At 50.3% G+C, this 20,162-nt stretch overlaps 1 protein-coding gene across 4 annotated transcripts in view; it reads left to right on the top strand.

Moving 5' to 3' along the window:
• The window catches only part of BCL2L1 (BCL2 like 1), a 53,134-nt gene extending 34,071 nt beyond the window's left edge, over positions 1–19,063 (top strand). For all 4 annotated transcript variants that reach the window (XM_081291543.1, XM_081291544.1, XM_081291541.1 and 1 more), the window contains exon 3: positions 17,442–19,063. In XM_081291543.1, the coding sequence (XP_081147669.1) occupies positions 17,442–17,579 (138 nt within the window). In that variant the 3' untranslated portion in view covers positions 17,580–19,063. The remainder of the gene's footprint in view (positions 1–17,441) is intronic.
• Positions 19,064–20,162: the final 1,099 nt, after the last annotated feature.

A 20,162-nucleotide genomic window follows, 5' to 3' on the forward strand; every position in this document is an offset into this window, starting at 1 on the left:
CTGCCTGGGAAACATGTTATTGTCCAGATTAGAAAGCCCAAAACAAGTTAAAGAATAGTCCTAAGGTCAAAGGACAATCCAAATCCAATCTGAAGCCCTGGTTGCTCACTAGCTCTCCCTCCCTCACTTGCTGTGACGTTTCTTGCCCTTCTCTGACTCTTGTTCTCTTCTTTGTTGTTTGATGCTCCTTCTGGAGGGCATGCTTGCCTTCTCTGCCACACACTTGACCCTTTTAGTGAGACCTGCAGCTTCCATTTACCTTTCTGTCCTTCCTCCAACCCCAGTGCTCATCAAAGAGTGATGCCTGAGGATTGGAGGGTGATCTTCTGACAGCCCCCACTGATACCAACTCAGCAAGTATACATTTCCAAGTCGTGTCATGGGTGCTCACTGAACACCTGTCACGTGCTTTAGACCTATACCAATATATAGGCCCAGTTCATGGCAGCTTAGTTCATGAGACTGGAAAAGACCACAATGGTTAGAGAAGTCCAAAGGACTCCTTGAGTCTCTGGCCACACTAGGAGATACATGGGGTCTTCCTCCTCCCCTGGAGGGAACTGAGGTCATCTGACTTTCAGACTCGAGTCCTTCCTGCCATCCCTGCTCCACCTACATTTCTACAGTAAGGAGGACACCCGCTCCAATATCAACATTTCTGAGTTTGAACCCCCACCTCCTCCATTTTGTGTTTGCAGGATCTTGAGCAAGTGAATCCATATCATCTTTGTGAATTTCTTCCTCATCTGAAAAATATGAATTTTAAACACATAAAGGCCTGGCACATCCAAGATATTCAATAAATAGCAGTGTTCTTTTTATTGACATCAGAAGGAGACTAGGGACCCATAGTCTATACCAGTTTCTGTTACAGCTCTTGGAGCCTGTTATTCTCAAGGACTGGTGTGTGTGTGTGTGTGTGTGTGTGTGTGTGTGTGTGTGTGTGTGTGCATGTACCAGCAACACAGGGGAGGAGCAGGCCCTTTAAGAGGCCAGGGATATGCTAATGGGTGGACAGTGGAAGGGAAGCAAATGGTGCCAGCAGCTTCCTACCTTGTTCTTTCCAGTGCACTTTGGGGTCTTTGATTTATATATGAAGAAAGTGAGGTGAATGAAGTGACTTGCCTAGGGTCAGATAGTGAGTTAATTAAGAGCAGTGCTGGGGGCTGGGGATGTAGCTCAGGCAGAGCACTTGCTCAGAATTCAGGAGGCCCCAGATTCCATCCCCAACACTGTAAAAGTGGGCCTGGAGAATGCTAGGATTAAAACAGTCTCTGTCTCCTGACAGTATTCCTTTTCCTTATACTCTTTTGCTCCCTTATGAGGACAAAAGAGGACCAGGGATAGGATCATAGGCCTTTGAAGCTGAAGAGAAGACTTTAGACATCCTGTGGTCAATCCTCCATTCTTGTCATGTAAAACAGTGAGGCCCATAGGTGCTTAACTGAGATGACCTTAGCCTCCTAGAGGCACCACAGAGCCGGAGAGATCCCATGTCTCCTGACTGTAAGACCTGGGTTCTGTTCTGAATACCATGCAGCCTTTCAAAATGCTTTATTGATTTATTTATTTTTCATACGTGTGTGTGTGAAAAACTAAGCCCTTATTCCAAATGTCAGTGGTTTAATAAGAGCAACTAACTGTTCAGTTTGGGAAGTTTTTTTTCCAAACCAGTCAGTCAATTAATTTCTCTCTTTCCTTTTTTTCTTTTTAACTGGTGATTGAACCTGAAGGTGTTATACCATTACATCCCCAGCCCCTTTTTAAATTTTTTTTTAATTCGAGATAGTGTCTTGCTAAGTTGCTGAGGCCGGCCTGAAATTTGTGATCCTCCTGCCTCAACCTCCCTTAACCTCCCAAAAGAGGCAGGTGTCACCATACCTCTTCTATTTTTTTTTTTTTTTTTTTTGGTGGTGGTACTAGGCATTAAACCTAGGGCACATGCATGCTAGTCAGGCACTCTGCCACTTGGCCACATGTCCCTCCCTCCCTCATCCTTAATAAGGATAGTATATACTGAAAGAAGAAGAAAAACACTTCAGTGGAGGGCCTTGGTAGAAGGAAGATTATAGTCTGAAATCCAGGGAGGTTTCCAGAGCCAGGAAATGCTTGGGAGACCAGTCCTGGGTCCTGTCCCAGCCAGCTCATCACCATGCTCCCTGCTCACAACAGTCCTGCATGACGGAGGGAGCCATCCCAGAACCAGCTGCATCTAGAGAATACCAACGACAATCCTGGTATTTTTCTTTCATGCAACCAACCGTGGAGATGTAGGTCAGGCGTTGCTGGCCTGTCAGTTACAGCAGCTCTAGCTTCACCCCCTGCACCTGCAGCCATATTCACACAGTCCCAAGGGATGGGCCTCTCTAAACAGGGATGGAATCTCCAAGGGTCCATGTGGGCGGAGCTGGCTGGACCTGGGGAGAGTATGAAAGAGAACATCTGGAAGGTGGGGACCAACAGGGTGGCTGTGCTCTGGTAGGACTGGTAACTGGATTGGTGGTGCTTCTGCTCAGCTTACTCATCATCACTGACAAAAGAGACTGGGGAAGCCCCGTCCTCCCCCTGGGCTCAGCTGGGTCTCTAGACCTGCACCTGAACCCCAATGCCTGGTTGGTGTTTACGGGATTGAAGCTGCTGTCCTTTGGGACCTAGCCTGTTTTCATTTCTGCTCTCAGCTGTCTGGTCTCCACGGACCTCACCTACAGGTTCATGCGTGCCTGTCCCCCACGATGCAGCCCCACGAGGCCTCTCCAGCCTGCCACACTCCTCTTTGGCCTTTATTCTCTTCAGCAGTTCTACTAGCTTTGTCCTTGGCATAAGAGAGGGCTTCCTGGACCCTGAGCAGGCTCTATTGGTCCAACCAAGTTACACCTTCCCCGAGACTCAGTCTCTTTGTGTTGTGGTTCCAAGGTATGGGACAGTTCACCTGTGTGGTCGCTTCAAACTTTGGCTGGCTCACTGTCCTGAACTTTCTCCTGCCCGGGGCCTCACATAGCTCCTCTTTAAAAGTTGGAGCAAGATCAGGATGTGTTCTATTGATCTTTGTATACTTACAAATGGACAGTTTTTATTTTAATAGTCAATGTATCTTATGGTGATTTCTATCTGTGGCAAATGATACTGTTTTCTATTTATGGTAGTAGTAAATTGCCTTTTTGTGACATTTTTTCACTTACCAAATAATTACTGAGCATCTACTGTATGCCAAGTTCCATTTTAGCTATTTACCCGCCTTCGTGGGGTTTACATACCAAGAGTGATATGGGGGTGCTAGACAGCTTTGGTGTCTGTCTTAAAAGGTGATTAGGAAAGGCCCTGAGGAGGGGGAATATGAGCAGAGCTGTGTCATAAATCCTGAAGGAGTATACTTTGAAACAGTCTGTGGAAAAAACATTCCAGACACAGGGAAAAGTACAGAGGCCCCAGGGTGAAAAAGGTATGCCTGGCCATGTTTGAGAAGGAGCAGAGAGAGTATGGCTGGAACAGAGCAGGAGAGGAAGCCGTGGAAAATGAAGGTTTGTGTGCGTCATGCTAGGACTCCGTGGTCTTTTCTTGAGTGAGATGGTTGGGCAGGTAGTAGAGGATTCTGAGCAGATGGGAACCCTTCTAGCTGCTGTGTGATGAAAGGACCATGGGGTAGGCAAGAAATGGGAGTCCAGTAAGGAGGTGCTACAAGACCAGTAGGAAATGACGTTGACTTGGATCACATAATAGCAGTGAAGGTGGTGAGAAGTGCTAACATTCTAGATAGATTTTGAATATAGGTCCACTGCAACTTATGACAGATGAGAGCTGGAGAGGATTTAAGGATTTGCAAAGTTTTGGGAAGGGAGGAAAATGCAGAAAGATGCAGAAAGAACAGGTTTAAGTGCAACAATTGATAGAAAAATGTTAAGTAGGGGCTGGAGTTGTGGCTCAGTGGCAAAGCACTTGCCTAGCATGTGTGAGGCACTGGGTTCGATCCTCGACACCACATAAAAATAAACAAATAAAATAAAGGCATGGTGTCCATCTACAACTACAAAAATAATTCTAAAACAAAGAAAAATGTTAAGTGAATAATAACAGGTAATAAATAAATAGATAAGGCAAAAACAGGAATGGCTGAAATTATGGATGGAGCGGACCAGATGGGTCTGTGCTTCCTCCAGCACTAAAATTCTGCTTCAGTGAATTCAGACCTCCTCGTCTTGTTCATGCGGAATGGGAACTTGAGCCTCAGCCTAGAACCTGATTGATACTGAAGGAGTGACAAGAGGGGAGGCCCTTGGACCCAGGCTCACTTATTAATTTGGAAGGACTTGGGAAGTCCTTTTATACACCCTGACCTCCTGCCATCACCTCATTCAATCGGTCAGTTTGTCTGTCACCTAGCACTTTCTGCCTCCTAGGCCTACACGGCCCTGCTGTCCTTCCCCTTCTACTAACAAAGCAAGCTACCTATTCCCACCTGAGCCTGTCTGCTTTGTGGCCCTGTGTGTACCTGGTAGTCAAGTGGGTCAAGCCTGTATTCCCAGCAGCTTGGGAGGCTGAGACAGGAGGATTACGAGTTCAAAGCCAGCCTCAGCAAAGGCAAGGCACTAAGCAACTCAGGGAGACCCTGTCTCTAAATAAAATACAAGATAGGGTGGGGGGTGTGGCTCAGTGGTCCAGGACCCCTGAGTTCAATCCCTGATACCAAAAAAAAAAAAGGAAAGAAAGTGGGGCAGCCACAGCCTAAGCAGACCCCTGCTCTCCCTTTGCCTCACTGTCCGTCCAACCCCCTCCTTCGTCCTCCTCTTGCCATCCACCTTTCCTGGCCTGATGAGCAAATCCTTTTTGCCTCCATGAGAGCAGAAGAAATAGTTTTGCCTCTTTCTTCTTCTAGGCCTCCATATTTATCAAGCTGGAGAAAAATCCTTGAGTGACTCTTTGCCTGCCTTTTGTAGATAGAACACAAAAGACAACTCCCACAGTCTGAATCCAATTCATCAGTACACGCTTTCAGCTCCCTTCTGTAATCCTAGTAGTATAGGAGGCTGAGGCAGGAGGATCACAAGTTTGAGGTCAGCCTGGACAACTTAGTAAGACCCTGTTTCAAAAACAGATAAATGAATAGGGAGCTGGGCATGGTGGTACATGCCTATATAATCCTATATAATCCCAGCAATTTGGGAGACTGAGGCAGGAGGATCACAAGTTTGAAGCCAGCCCAGGCAACTTAATTGAGATCATGTTTCAAAGTTTAAAAAAAAAAAAAAAGTTTTTTTAAAGACTGGGGATGTAGCTCAGTGGTAGGAGTATCCCTGGGGTCAATCCCCAGTAGCAGCACCACCAAAAAAGAAAGAAAGAAAAATCCTTTCAGCTCTATTAAATTCTGAAATCTACTTCACTTCAGATTCCCTGGCACCATCGGGGTGAGCCACCATCCTGTTTTTCCTGGGTGGCTGTATCAGCTTCTTACCAGACCTCTTGCCTCTGCCTTCCCCTGGAGGTTTAACCCAGCAGCCCCAGGAACCTGTTAAACCAAAGTTAGTCATGTTCTTCTGCTTAGAACGCTGCAGCCATTCCACAAGTCCAAGGCCATAAGTGGCTTACAAGGCCCTGCACGGTCTGGCAGTGTCTCCAGACCTTACTGTGGATGTCTTCCTTCACCAGCTTCTACCACACTGGCCTCTTTCCTGTGTCTTGGAGCACCTCAGGCATGTTCCTGCCTGGGGGACTTTGCACTTTTTATTTCTACTCCCTTTTCTCAGAATTCTTGCAGCGCCTGATACTTCACTTTATTCAGGTGTCTGAATAAAGCCTCCTCAAGAAGTTGCCTCCTAGCAGGCACGATGGTGCATGCCTGTAATCCCAGGGACTTGAGAGGTTGAGGCAGGAAGATTGCAAGTTCAAGGCCAGCCTCAGCAATTTGATGAGACTGACTCAAAATAAAAAGGGTGGCAAAGTGCCCCTGGGTTCAACCCCCAGTACCACAAAAATAAAAAAAGTTTTCCCTCATCACAGATTCTAAGCCTCTTTCGGATTTCTCTCTGCCTCTTCTCACATTTATTCTTTTTTACACTGTGACCATCTGACACATTTATTTATTAGTGCCTGCCTCCTCTCATAGATTATAAACTCATAGAGGTAGGGTTTTCATCTGATTTAATTACTGCTCTATCCCCAGCACTTAGCCCAGTGCCTGGCACTTAGTGGGCACTTGATAAAGACCCAATGGATGCGTGAGTGTCCAGGGGTGAGGAGGGCAGCTTGTCTGACCTTCCTGCAGCTCCACAGGTTTAGCCTGGCTCATGAAGATGTCCTGTCTTAGAGAACTAACAGTGTCTCCAGTACGACTTGGCATTATGTTTTTTCCCCAAGTTATGAGGGGCCCTCTTTGCAGGCACTGGCTGAGCCCAGAGGAGCCTGCATTCAGAATTCCTTTGCTTTCTCCCCAGGAGGCACCTAGGAATCCAGGGGGCATGAGCTCCCCTATCCTCAGTCATCTCCAATTTCCAGGGTCCAAGAGTAGCAGATCTCAGTAAAAATTGCATGGGAAAAAGAGTGACAAAAGGAAGAACATCGTGATTTTCTCCACCGGTCCCACTGCACTGGCAGTTTAATGTGCTGCGGAGCTTCACACATCCTCACCAGTAACCTGTGACCTCAGCCTCATCACACCTCAGAGTCTTAGTTTCCTTGTTGGTAAAATGGAGACAACACCTACTTAGAAGATCTTGAGAAATCAAGCAATAAATATTAGCCCAGCAAATATTAGCTGTTATTTTTTTGTTTATAGTTACAAAAAAGCAGAGGTCCTGTGAGAAGCATATTTTGGCTTTAGTACTATGGATTGATCCCAGGGATGCTTTACCACTGAGTCTTTTCCCTAGCTTTTATTTTTATTTTTTATTTTTTTTTATTTGGAAACAGAGTCTCACTAAATTGCTAAGGCTAGCCTCAAACTGTGATCCTCCTGCCTCAGCCTCCTGAGTTGCTGGGATTATGAGTGTCACCGCACCCATCTGAGTCACTCATTTTTGGCTGTAAAAAAAAAAAAAAAATAAGAGCTAACATTTATCAAGTGCTTACTATGGACCATTTAATTCTGCCAAGGCTGTGAAATAGATTCAGCCGTTCTCATTTTAGCCAAACACTGGGCTCAGAGAGTAAAGGGTCTGGCCCCTGGTCCAGCAGCCCAGACCTCCCAGAACTGGGTTTGGAAGCCACTCTGCTGACCCCAGGGATCAGGAGGCCTGAGGCCAGGCTCTGTGCTGATCCTCTGAGAGACCTTGCAGGGTGTCTCTTTACCTCATCTGGGTCTCAGTGTCCCATTTGCTCAGGGAGGGGGTTAAACCACAGATCACACATTCTTGATTTCACTTCAGGTGGGACAGTGGGTTGCTTCTGGGTCTCTGGTGGTGGCGGCAGCATTCTTCTGCAGTTTACCAGTGCTCTGGGCATTGCCTATAACCAGCACACCTCTGAATGTCCCTTCTCTCAGTGATAGTAGAGTACCCAGCCCCGCGGGCATCAGCTCAGGCATCTTGCAGTCCCGCACCTTGAGGGGGGGATTGCTGAGTGAGGCAGAGATGAAAGGGGAAGAAGACTAAAGGAGCTGGAATGTGGGAAATGCAGCCCTGCAGGAGCCTGCAGCACTGAGTTTTTGGTTACTTGGAGAGTGTATGTGCACTTACGCATGTGGTGGGGGGAGGAGAGCAGGAGGGAAGAGGGTTGCAGGGATTTGCACCCATCCCCAAATCCTCCAGAGCTCTTGCCCTCTGTGGAATTCCAAACATTTCCTATCAGATAAAGGTGGCTGAAAATACCCAGGACTTGTCTGGACTAGTTTGAAGCAGTGCTGGGGTGATGAGGTTGAGGCCACCAGGGCTGGCCCAGCAAGGCTGACCACTCAAAGGAGCTTGCCCTGACCACTCAAAGGGATGTGCCCGCTGCCCTCTTCCCCTGGATTCCTCAAGCCTGAGGGCGAGACTCAACAGGCTTGTAGGTGAAGAAGGATCAGAGCTTCCTGTGGCATGTCCTTCTGCTCTTGAGTGTTGCTTCTTACTGTAGACACTAGTTACTGGATCTTTTGGACACCCTTGAGACAGCCAGCCGGGCAGTGGGCAGTTGCTCATCTGTCCGTGAGTGAGTTCCTTTCATCTTCCTCCTCATGCCACAGCACCGCAGGGTCCCTGTGAGGTACTGTCCTCCCAGACAGGGAATGGATTCTCCCCAAGCAAACTAGTGAGAGAGCTGGAACACAAAACCTCCTCCACTGACCATCTGCCAGTGCTCGTCCTCCACCACATACATCCAGCATTGAGTGGCTCCAGAAGAGGGGGCGGGCACACCCTTGGGTGGCAAGGAAGGAGAAGCTGCTTTGGACCACAGAGCCCAAGGAGCTAGGTGCAGTGGTGCACACCTGTAATCCCAGTACCCTAGAGGCTAAAGCAGGAGTTAGACCCTGTCTCAAAATAAAAAGGGATAGGGGTGTAGCTCAGTGGTGGATCACTTGCCTAGCTTGCACAAGGTCCTGGGTTTGATCCCCTGTAAAACAAAAGAAAAAGGGGGGAAAAAGGATCTCAGAAGGAAGCAGAAATTTAGGGAGAAGGTTGGCCCTAGTCTTTATAGGTTGCTACCCCAATCCATCCTGCCTGTGGCCTTAGCACAATGCAAGATATAGCTTTTTTAGAACTTTCCAATAAACTTCCTGACCTCCTTGAAGAAGTGACCTATGGATTGAAACCTGAGAGATACATGCCTAGGAGGCTGGCCGAGGAACTGGTGTGGGCAAAGTTCCTGGGATTGAGCAGACCATAACCTGTGAGGAAGCCAAGGACACCCTGAGGCCCTTCAGGCTGTGGAGAAGCCTTCAGGACTCAAGCTGAGCCTGGCCTAATAGTGGAACTGTCATCGCTGGCATTGACATGATCTGTTGTGCCATGCGTAGCTCCAAGAGCTCCACACATGTTACCATTGACTCCTCAACAGGGTTCTTTTGAAGTTCATTTTTTATCTCATTTTTCAGGTGAGACCCAAGGTTGAACATCTTGTCTAGTTGCGAGAGTTACTGGTTACCTGGCCACTTTGCACTCTGGCAGCTCACTTGGTGGGAAGAGGAGTTAATTAGCCCTGGTCCAGATCGCACCTCCATTTCACAAAAGAGGAAACTGATACTCCTCGAGCGCCACAGAGCCTGGACCAGGGCCCCTAGCAAGGCTGGCAAAGCCGTTTCTGCCTGCCTATGTTGCTTTCTTAGGAAAAAATTGCAGATGAGTAGCAAAGAGACCAGAACAGAGGCCCGTGGGCAGCGGTTCAGCTCACCAAGAGGGAGCAGCTGTCTGGTTTTGAGGGGCTATCCAAAAGCAAAATGTTCCACCTAAAGGGAGTGAGCTTCCCATCGCCAGCGTATAGGCTGGGCATGCCCTAGGAGTGACTGAACTGCCAAGGGCGGGGTCCACCTGGAGTGAAACAGACCTGGCTGTGTGATCTGAGCACCATCTTTCTGTGGGCTCCTCTCTGTCTGTGAAGTGGGGTGTTAGGGAGAACATCTTGTTAAAGGCTTGTTTGTTGGGCAGGTGTGTTGGAAGGTCACTCTTGAATCTGACTCTTTCAAGGGTGTGCGTTGGCCTTCAACCTGAGTACTAGAAGAGCGGAGGACTATGGCTATCACTTGTGAAAGGATATGGAATTCCCAGGGATGAAATGAGGCTCAGGAGGCACATGTGTCAGCCACCAGGAACCATGGAGGGCTTGGGCTCCACCATTGATGACTGGTGTGACCTTGGGAGTGACTTTACCCCTCTACTGTGCCTTATCTGTACTGTAGAGAGTAAGACAGCAATCCCCCATGGTCATTGCATTGTGTGAGTTATTATGCACAAAGCACTTGCTTAGTAAAATCCAGCTGTTGTGTCACTATCACTCCCAGGGCATGAGGTCGTGAACCCCATCGAGCATCTACCTCAATAAAAGCCTGTCTGAATGGTCTCCCGGCCTGGTTCTGAGCCACGGAGGTGGAGGGCCCATGCTTGCTCGCGGCCTGATAGTTCTCTTGATTCCCCAGCGGGGTGTTATCTCCTCCCGGCACAACCACTTCCTTTTCTGAGAAATGAGCGCAATCTGTCAGGCTCATGGCTTCTTAGAACTAATGGTGGGGGAGGAGGCGGGGGAAGAGAGTCTGGCAGCTGAGGGGCAGAATGGAGGAAGATTAATACAAAGTGTGCTGTGACGTGCCTCCAGAGTCCCCAAGGCCCAAAGGCTCAGGCCTCTCAGGACACTCCCTTGAGCCAGGAGCACCAAGGTCGCTATGCTTCCCTGGATGGCTTTTACCAGCTGGTCATACCACTATCACCTTGTGATATCAGGGCAAGAGAAACCAGGCTTCAGAAGTCCAAGGGCCATGGTGCCCACAGCGGGACTAGCTGGGCCGAGGTATTTTGCCCTGCAGTCGGCACCATCGCAGCCTCTCCCTGAACCCCCTCTCCAGGTTCTCCCATGCAGACTACATTTCCCAGGGTAGAGGAGAGAGGCTTATTCCTCTCACATCATAGAGGCCAACAGCTCCCCGAGGAAAGCCAAGGGAAGTGGATTCCAACCACAAACCTCACCTCTTCCGAGTCTCCGCCTGCAGCGCCCTGCCAGGAGAGCGATAAGGCTCTCAGTCTGCCCCCCTTCCGTCCTCGCTCAGGGATATCCTAACAAGGCCTGTTTGTCTACTCAGCAGGCATTTATCAGCTTCTACCTCAAGGAAACTGAGACCAGGCACAGAAAGTGACTCTGCAAGTGACTCATGGCTTACCCGTGCAGGGCTATGAGAGGCCAGGCAAGGTATAGTCCTGATGTCCCTGGCACTTTCCCTGGCTGCTAAGAGCCCCTTCCTCTTCTCCACCTACCTCTTTCCTGAAATAACCAAGCAGGAAGGAAGCGGTGGGCCCAAGGTCTCCAGAGTCCCTCAAGAGGAAGGAAGAACCCGTCTGGCACAAGAACTTGTTCCCCACTGAAGCCAGGAAGGAAGGGTTTCACTTTCCCTCCTGGTTTTCGTCACATCCTTTCCCTCTACCCAGTTCCTCTCAGCTGGCTGGGCCAGAGCATGTCATTCAGCTGGTAGCCTCGGGCCACTTTACCCACCTAGGGGGACCCAGAGGCATAGCCCTGGCCCAGAATATGGGGTTCACTGCCCAACATACAACATACCAGGGCTTAAAACTGGCTTCTTTCTTACTTAACTGCTTTGGCCAAGTCTCAGTATCTCTGAGCCTCAGTTGACCTAAGCTCAGAATAAGGACCTCCTTCCCTCACAGAAGTGTGCACCGGTGGCCCATGGTAGCGACTGGAGAAGATTGCACTGCCCTTTTGAAACCGAGCAAGCACTTCATCAAAGCTGGCAGCAAGGTGATCAGCCAGGTGACCAGCTCCCAGTGTGACCTTGAGCAGTCAAGATCATCAGCTGAGTGGAGTTAACAGTGGAACCCATGGGCAGCTTGTAGAGATGGCTGATGAACATGCACTAAGGGCCGAGAAAGAAGAATGCCCATGGGCTCTGTGCTCAAGAAATGTCAGCAGCTGCTGCTGTTGCAGAGATTGGGTTTTCTGTGGGCAGACAACAGGGACTGAGGTGGCAAGATGGGACATCAGAATGAGTAGGAGAACAGAAGTAGGACAAATCCCAGTTCTGACTCTACCTAAGATAGGAGGCCTGAGTAAACTCTGGAGCCTCGGTTTTCCCCTTTGGAAATATGGTTCTTGAGAAATGTGCAAGGATTAAAAAAAAAAAAAGCATTCATTTATTCAGCTACTGTAGGCTCATTTAGAATGTGCCTGCTGTGTCCCAGCTGTGGTGCCACGTTCTGGAGATACAGGGGACAAAATACACATGTCTAGTGGGGGAAGCAAGACCAAAAATCACCTGTCAAGTCAGGTCAAGTGCTTTAGGTTAGTGCCTGGCAGATGGAAAACATTCCAATGTTCAAAAATATTAGCTTCCATAATAACTGTTATTTTATTCTTGTTTAGTCAGTGAGGACACTGGACCAGAGAGGTGAAATAACCTGTTCAAAGTCAAAATGCGAGGAAGAAGCATTGAGATGTGGGACGTGAGAGAGAAGGATGACAGAAGACAGATCAGATTCAAGCAGGACTGCAGGGACCAAACAGCCCCTGGCTGCATGGGTGGTTCCCTGGCACCTAAGCCTCTCCCTCTGGGTGTCATGCCAACCTTTTTACCTGATTCCTTCAGGGTCACAGGTAGCTGCCAAGGGATCTGAATCCTTCTGTCCTCTGCTCTGGGCAGAGATCTAGCTGAAGTCGGTGTGTGCCTGTGTGGGTGGGCAGATGCCAGACCTGGGTACCCTTGGTCCCGCCTGCCTGGCTCCGAGACTGACAGAGGAGACTAGCAAAGAGACAGGAAGGTTCAAGTAGGGAAGCCCTTCCTCTCCTCCCTTCTGCAGGGCCTTAGTACACTCTGCTGGGATGCTCTCTCTCTCTCACCTAAAATAGTTTAATCCTTCCCTGGCTCCGCCACCGTGTCATTCAGTTCTCAGTTCCAACCTCGCTCATTAGAGAGATCTTCCCCGACCACTCCACCTACCTCAGGTGCTGTCACCTCCCCCAACTAATTTTCTTCAAGACCCCATCATCTCTGAAATTATCTTGGGTATTTCTTGTGCCCTTTTCTCTGCTTTCCACTAGGACATCATTTCTCCACTTTTTTTTTTTTTTTTTTTTGTCTTATCAACCCCACCAACAAGAGTCTTTTTAGACATTTTTGTGCTAATTATCTACCCATGAAATTTTAAATGCCACATCCATACTGTGAATCTCTTTTTTGGAGATGGGGAAGTGGTACTGAGATTGAGCCACATCCCCAGCCCTTTTAATTTTTTGAGACAGGGTCTTGCTAATTTGCTGAAGCTAGCCTCAAACTTGTGATCCTCCTGTTACAGTCTCCCTAGTTGCTGGGATTACAGGTATTTGCCACTGTACCTGGCCAAATTATGTATCTATATACCGTGGCCCTCTCGCAAGCCACAAATTGTTGTAACATTCTGAGAATTTTTCACTCCAGACCATTGGAGCTAATCTCACTGCCATTGAAAATGGATTAGAACATAAACTCGTGGCAGCCATGTTCGCTGCTGCATTTTCAGCCAGACTTGAAGCATAGTAGGTGCTCAATAAATATTTGTAGTATGAACAAAAGTCCAGTTACCCTGGGGTCACAAAGGAGATGTGTCTCCCAGAATTGGAGGAGAGGTGAGCAGGGAAGAGGCGACTCTGCAGTGGAGTTCCCACCAGCTGACTGAGGAAGGGAGGTGGGAGGGTGACCAATTCCAGGGCACAATATTGGTAAAGGCACAAGGGCATGAAGCAGGAGTACCTATGTGGCCCCTCCACATGTGTGGTCAGGACTATTAGAGGCTCTGAAGTCAGAGGAAGGACCTTAAAAGTAGTGCTAGCCTGAGCTCTCCTGGGGACCACATCAGGAGAGATGGCTGTAGGAAGCCATAATGGATAGGTGGATTGACCTTGCAGACTTATGGGGTTTGCCTGGCTAGGAGTCCATGACCCTCTTATGAAGGTCATTAACCGTCACATGTCACAAATGGCCATGGATCCCCATGGAAGCTGTCAGTTCCAAAGAGAAACTTCTCCCGTTTTGCCGTAATTCAAGCTAAGGATACAGACAGGCCCTCCGGCCGGGGTCTCCTGGAAGCCTCTCTGACCTTAGAGACCTCCCTGAACCCCAGCCTTACCCCTGCCCACCTGTGCCAGGCCTAGCTAAAATCAGTGGGAGCTACCTAGAAGTGGTGGGGCTTATCTCTGCATTCCCAGACCAGGGCTGCTCTGCAGTCCTGTTTATTTATCCAGAGCAGCCACCCACCCACTGAGAAAATGGCTGTGTTTGTTTCCAAGTGTGTCTGTGTGAACCATGGGCTAAATATACCCACACCACCGCCCCTCCAGCCCCCGCCCTGGAACAGCACGCCTCATTTTGCTCGTACTCTCTGCGAAAGCAGTCCCCAGAACCCACGCCCTTGGAAATCCTACCACCCCTCCCCAGGAGAAGGAGCTCCTGAAACGGGGATTGTCCGGCCAGGACTGCATGAGTGGGGAGTGGAGCCGGTCAGTGCCTTGTTCTCTGTGGCACTGAAATGAGAATGTCCCCTCTACTCTGGAATGACTGTTCCTGGACAGTGGACACTTTGTGTCCTTGCAGGGATAGGGCCTGTTTACTCCAGCCCAAGCCCCAGAGCTGAAAATTTCCTGTGGCTGTCAGCCTCCTACTTCAGGAAAGTTCCCATCAAGAGAGTCAGGCCCCTCCCATTTTGGCTACAGCCCCAGTGTCCTTGGTTCCTTGTGGGACATTTGGCCCCTTGGGATAAGCAGGGTCTTCTGGCCCTTGCCTCACTCCTCCTGGGTTCCCCCAGCCTGGTACTCTCCCACATCATACAGAAGTTGTGGTGTCCTCATCTGGGCCTAAATAACTCGAGAAGAAAAATTTCAACTTCCATAGAGTTTTCTCATCTGCCAAAACCTATAGAGGCAGGTCAGGATGGAGAGGAAGACAGGGAGGCCTGGGCAGCCACTGCCCCTCCCCAGATCCTGGGCTCCACCTCAACCCCGCTTCCACAGTCAGATGACTGACGGGACAAGTCTCCAACCCCTGACATAAGAAAACTGTCCTGCTGTAGCTGCACTCTCTTTGATTTGCCTTTTTGTTTGAGGGATGCTGAGGAGGGAACCCAGGCCCTTAGGCACTCTCCCACTGAGCTACACCCCAGCCCGGGCACCCACCGTTTAACTGGGCAGCCCTACAGCCCAATTCCATCTCTGCTGTTAACTCTCTGTTCCCTCCTGAAGCCTCACTCATGTCACTGTGATAGGGAGCTCACCTCTCTCTAAGGACTCTGATGATGGTGAAATGTAGTAACAATGCCTGGTACTTAGTAGACAAGTGACACGTTTGTTCTACTCATGAACAGTCACGCGCTGCTTAACAACTGGGAGACAGCCTGAGCAACGTGTTAGACATGTCATTGTTGTGAACATCATAAAGCGTTCTTAGCAAACCTAGGTGGTTGCACAAGAGGAGGCAACGCAATCGAGGGAGGGGCGCAGTAAACAGGAGCTGTCTGAGGCTGCTGCTGGCCTGACTGCTGCGCAGTAACCGTGGCCTTTATAAGTAGGAGGACACCTTAAGATAATGATAATAAGGGTTGTGTAATAAATACACAAGCCAGTGACAGCCATGTATTGTCACTATCAAGTCTTATGTACTGTACGGAATTGTGCTCACTACACTCCTCTTGTGACTGTGAGCTCACAAGAGCATCAGCACCCCGCAGACACATGAGGATGCCTCGTGCCCTGGAATGGCAAGAACTCTGACCCCAGCCAGACAGGCGAGAGGAAGTTTTCAGCTCACCGTAATGTTATGGGCCTACCATCGTTTATGTGTCATTGACCAAAACGTCACTATGCAGCGCATGATCTTTATCGAGCCCCAGCTCTGTGCCAGACACTGTTCTGAGCACTGGATGTACAGGAACAAGACAGGATGTCTGCCCTCATCAGGACACATCTAGTAGAGATGGGCTAGTATAGGAGTGCTCGCCCTGCTTGTACAAGTAATAGAACTTTTCTCACTCTTGAAAAAAGATCCAGTACTGAGATGGGTTGCCACAGAACAAAGTCTGCAGACTGGCTATGAGACATGCTGAGGGAAAAAATAAAGCAAGGTTGGGAGTAAGCAGAGAGAGATGGAGTGGGTGCTGTTTAGAAAAGGTGGCCAGGAGAATCGGCAGAGGGGCCAGTGTGCCTAGGGTTAAAAGGGACAGAGGGCTCGCTAGGTCTTGCCAGCTGGGGTAAGCAGTGAGGACTTTATTCTAGGTATGAAGAAGCCTTGAACGTGGCGATCTCTGAGGGACCAAGTGGAGTGGTCAGGTGGAGGGGCCTTCCCCACCTGCTTGCTTCCCCAGGGTCCTCTTGTCCACCTGGCTCAACTCATGGGCACTGCTGCCCCCCTAAGGGCATAATAAATGTTGAGGGTTCTTGCAGCCAGATCTGCAGCTCAGTGTGTGTGGCACTCTGCTAGGTACCAGGGATACAAAAATAAGTGACGCTGCTTTGAAAGTGCAGGGGAATGCTGCTGGGGGTGGGCCTGGGTTAAGCACCAGTGTGCTGTGACCTGATGTGTGTTCTTAGAAACATGAGTGGGGACTGGAGCCAGTCAGTGCCTTGATCCCTGTGGCACTGAAGTGAGAATGTCCCCTCTACCCTGCAGAGAACATGGAGGAAGGGGGTCATCAGTGGGGCAGATAGGTACCCCCGGCAGCACACTGATGGGTGGGTCCTGAGGCTAACTGGAGATGGCAGGCCCTGTGTGAGGGAGCAGCCGCTTGGCTAGCTGGGACTGGATGATGCTGTGGTGCCGGGGGAGAGCGTAGTAGAGGCTAAGCAGGCCTCTGGAGCCAGCTAGTGGTCCATTCATTCCATAGCACACACTGACCACTTGGTCCTGGGGCTGGATCCAGGTTTAGGTTCTGGTTCCATGCTTGCTGACCAAGCTTGGTGACCCAAGCAGGGCTACCATGATCTGGCCCTTTGGTCCTTAGAACCCCAGCTTCCTGAGCTGTGCAGGGAGATCTGCACTGAAGGCCGTGGGAAAGGTGAAAAGCTGAGCTGGCCTGAAGCTCACTCTCAGAAGGAGCCCTGCAGGCCCTGCTCCCTGTGCTGGGTCATTACCCACAGCCCCCTCCTCCTGTCCTGTGCTTCCCAGGACTGAACTTCAGGGCAGAGGGCTATTGCTCACCTCCCTCTGGGCTCAGAATGACAACCCTAGGTGGGACGGTACGGGTCTCAGAGACCACATAAGGAAGCCTCCCTGCTAGCCCTGGTCTTCTCATCCTCCAACCTGCCCTGCCAGAGGCTCCCTCTAGAAGGAGAAGGGGCCTCTAGTTCAAAGACCCAAGAACGAGTCTGCCCCTAAATGATTCTGGGAATCTAGTTCAGTCCCTTCTCCCCCTCTGGTGTGGCAGCGGAAGGGCGAGGCACAGCCCCACTCAGATTTGACCCAAGCTCCTCTGTGGCTTCCAGGCTGCATCGTCTGGCTCTTTTGGCCGCAGGCGGGGAGGGGGTGCTGGCGACTGAACCAGAGATGCTCTACCCTGTGCCACATCCCCAACCCCTTTTTAACTTTTTTATTTTGAGGCAGGGTCTTGCTAAGTTGCTTAGGGCCTCAGCCTCCCATGTTGCTGGAGTCCTAGTTCTTTCCCCCCTACCTGTGTCAGCAATAACCTGGGTTCACCATGCCCACCTGGGGGTCAGGGCAGCCCTTAACTAGCCCACAGCGGGCCCTGATGCTGCCATTTTCAAATCACAGGTACCACTGCATACAGATGGTGCCTTCTCCCACCCAGCCACATTAGGTCTGAGGATTTAAATGGTGCTTTCACTTCTCTTTCCTGCAGGACACTTTTGTGGAACTCTACGGGAATAATGCGGCAGCAGAGAGCCGGAAGGGCCAGGAGCGCTTCAACCGTTGGTTCCTGACGGGCATGACTGTGGCCGGCGTGGTTCTGCTGGGCTCGCTTTTCAGTCGGAAATGACCAGACACTGACCACCCACTCACCCTCCCACCCCACCCCACTCCACTGCGTCCCTCCGTCCAGCCACTATTGCCACCAGGAGAACCACTACATGCAGCCCATGCCCACCATCCATCCCTGGGTTGGGCCTAGACCTGGTCCCCTGCAGTTAGTTTTCTAGAATCTACCACACTTCTGTGAGAGCCACTTTCCCCCATACCTCAGTTCTCTTGGCCTCAAAATCCACAAAATTTCCCTAAAATCTGTCCCATGAAGGCTGTCAGGGGGTGGGGGTGGCTGGGGGCGGGAGGGCCCTACCTAATTGGCAGAACCTTGCTACCCTCAGCCTTGGAGACTGCTTTCCTCTAAGGAGCTAGAAAGTTTTTTGAACCTCTTCCCCAGAAAGAGATTAGATTGCCTTTGTTTTGATGTTTGTGGCCTCAGAGTTGATCATTTCCCACCCCCCTCTGGACCTGGGCCCCTATTCCTTCCATCTCTACCCCCAAGAGCCATTTAGAGGCCACTTTTGACTAATTAGCAGTTCAGGTTACTTGGGATAAAGAAGCTGATCAGGACTTCCTCCCACCTCTGGCCTGGCCCCAGTCCCCTCCTGGTCTGAATGTTCTCCAGAAGCCTCTGCTAGAGGCTAGTCTCACCTAGGAGGGAGGAGGCTCCAGCTGCAGGAAGTACCCCATGCTAAAGCTAGGGTGGCCCTTGCGGTTTAGCACCACCCTAGTCCCCTCCTTGTCTCCCATAACTATGACTGAGGGACCAACTGGGCCCAAGACAGGTGCCCCAGAGCTGTTTATGGCCTCAGCTGCCCCACTTCCTGCGAGATCAGCCTGTGGCATCTTTGCCTTGGGCTGCTGCTTATCGGGTCTGGGGTTCAGGCACCTCAGCCCACAGGTAAAGGGGAGCTATAGGGAGCAGCTGTAGGAGCCCTGGGGTCTTCCCTACCTCGGGCAGGAAGGAGAGCCTGGTGCACGGGCCAGGGGCGGGCGATGACTGGAGGGGCCTGTCCTGCCTGGCCAGGCAGATATCTGCCCCACTCTGTCTAGCCTGGGCAGCAGGGCTGCCAAGGTCAAAGTGGCCTGGCCAGGAGCCCCTCAGGCCTCCCTCTCTCTCTCCTCTGTTCCACCCTTGGCCTCTTTCATCCCTGGGGGTCCCAGCACAGCACTGGCCACCCCGGGCTCTCTGCTGTACATATTCCAGACTAGTTTTTATTCCTTGTGAAGATGATATACTATTTTTGTTAAGCGTGTCTGTATTTATGTGTGAGGAGCTGCTGGCTTGCTGTGCGTGTGCACGTGGAGAGCTGGTGCCCGGAGATTGGCGGCCTGATGCTCCCTCCCCTGCCCTGGTCCGGGGAAGCTGTCCTAGGGGTCTTGGCTCCTGAGGGGCACCTGTCCCCCCTCCCACCCCCACTTGTTCCAGCTCTTTGAAATAGTTTGTGTGAAGGTGAAAGTGCAGTTCAGTAATAAACTGTGTTGACTCAGTGAACCAAAGGCTCGCGTGTGCTTGGGATGGGGAGGGAAGGAGCTACTGGGCAGGCAGAGGCTGGAGGAGAGCCAGTTACTGGTCCTGGCTGCTCTGCCCTCAGAGACATATCCCTTCCTCCCTCTGGGCCTGAATCGCTTCACCTGTACATTATAGTGTTTTTACTGAGCACTTACTATGTGCCGGGCACTGTGAACAGGACAGACATAGCCCCTGCCCTCAAGAGCTGACATTGTAGTGGGAGAAACATCAAATAGCCACTCAGCAAGTAAGAACTGAGCGTTGATCTGATGCTCCCTCCCTTCCCCTGGCACAGTCCTAGGTACTGGGGATCCTTGCCTTTTTTAGTGCCCATTCTAGTGGGAGAGACACCCACATATCAGCACTGTTCTGGTTTCTGTAGAGCAGCGGGTGGTCATGAGGAAGCCATTGCATTCTCCTGGCATGAAGGACTTGGGGAAGGATGGAAGAAGCAGTCAGTCTTGAGGTAATTTTTTTTTTTTTTTTTTTTGTACCAGGGATTGAACTCAGGGGCACTTGTCCACTGAGCCACATACCCAGCCCTATTTTGTATTTATTTTTTAATTTTTTTAAATATTTTTATTTTTTTTTTAGTTCTCGGCGGACACAACATCTTTGTTGGTATGTGGTGCTGAGGATCGAACCCAGGCTGCATGCATGCCAGGGGAGTGCGCTACCGCTTGAGCCACATCCCCAGCCCCCTATTTTGTATTTAGAGACAGGGTCTCACTGAGTTGCTTAGTGCCTCGCTGTTGCTGAGGCTGGCTTTGAACTCTGATCCTCCTGCCTCAGCCTCCCCAGCTGCTGGGATTACAGGCAAGTGCCACCACACCTGGCTCCCACCCCTTTTTAATTTTTATTTTGAAACAGGGTCTTGCTTAGTTGCTTAGGGCCTTGCTAATTTGCTGAGGCCTTAAACTTTTGATCCTCTTGCCTCAAGCCTCCCAAGCCACTGGGATTACAGGTGTGTACCACCACACCTGGTTTGAGGTAAAATCTTAACATTTTTAAGGTAGATTCTCAGGATTTCTCTGGGAGGCAGAAGACAGGGCGGGCTCCCTGGACAAAGTGATATGAGAGCAAGGA

The sequence above is a fragment of the Spermophilus citellus genome (genome assembly GCF_964194105.1).
Source record: "Spermophilus citellus genome assembly, chromosome: 4".
In the NCBI taxonomy this organism is placed as follows: domain Eukaryota; kingdom Metazoa; phylum Chordata; class Mammalia; order Rodentia; family Sciuridae; genus Spermophilus; species Spermophilus citellus.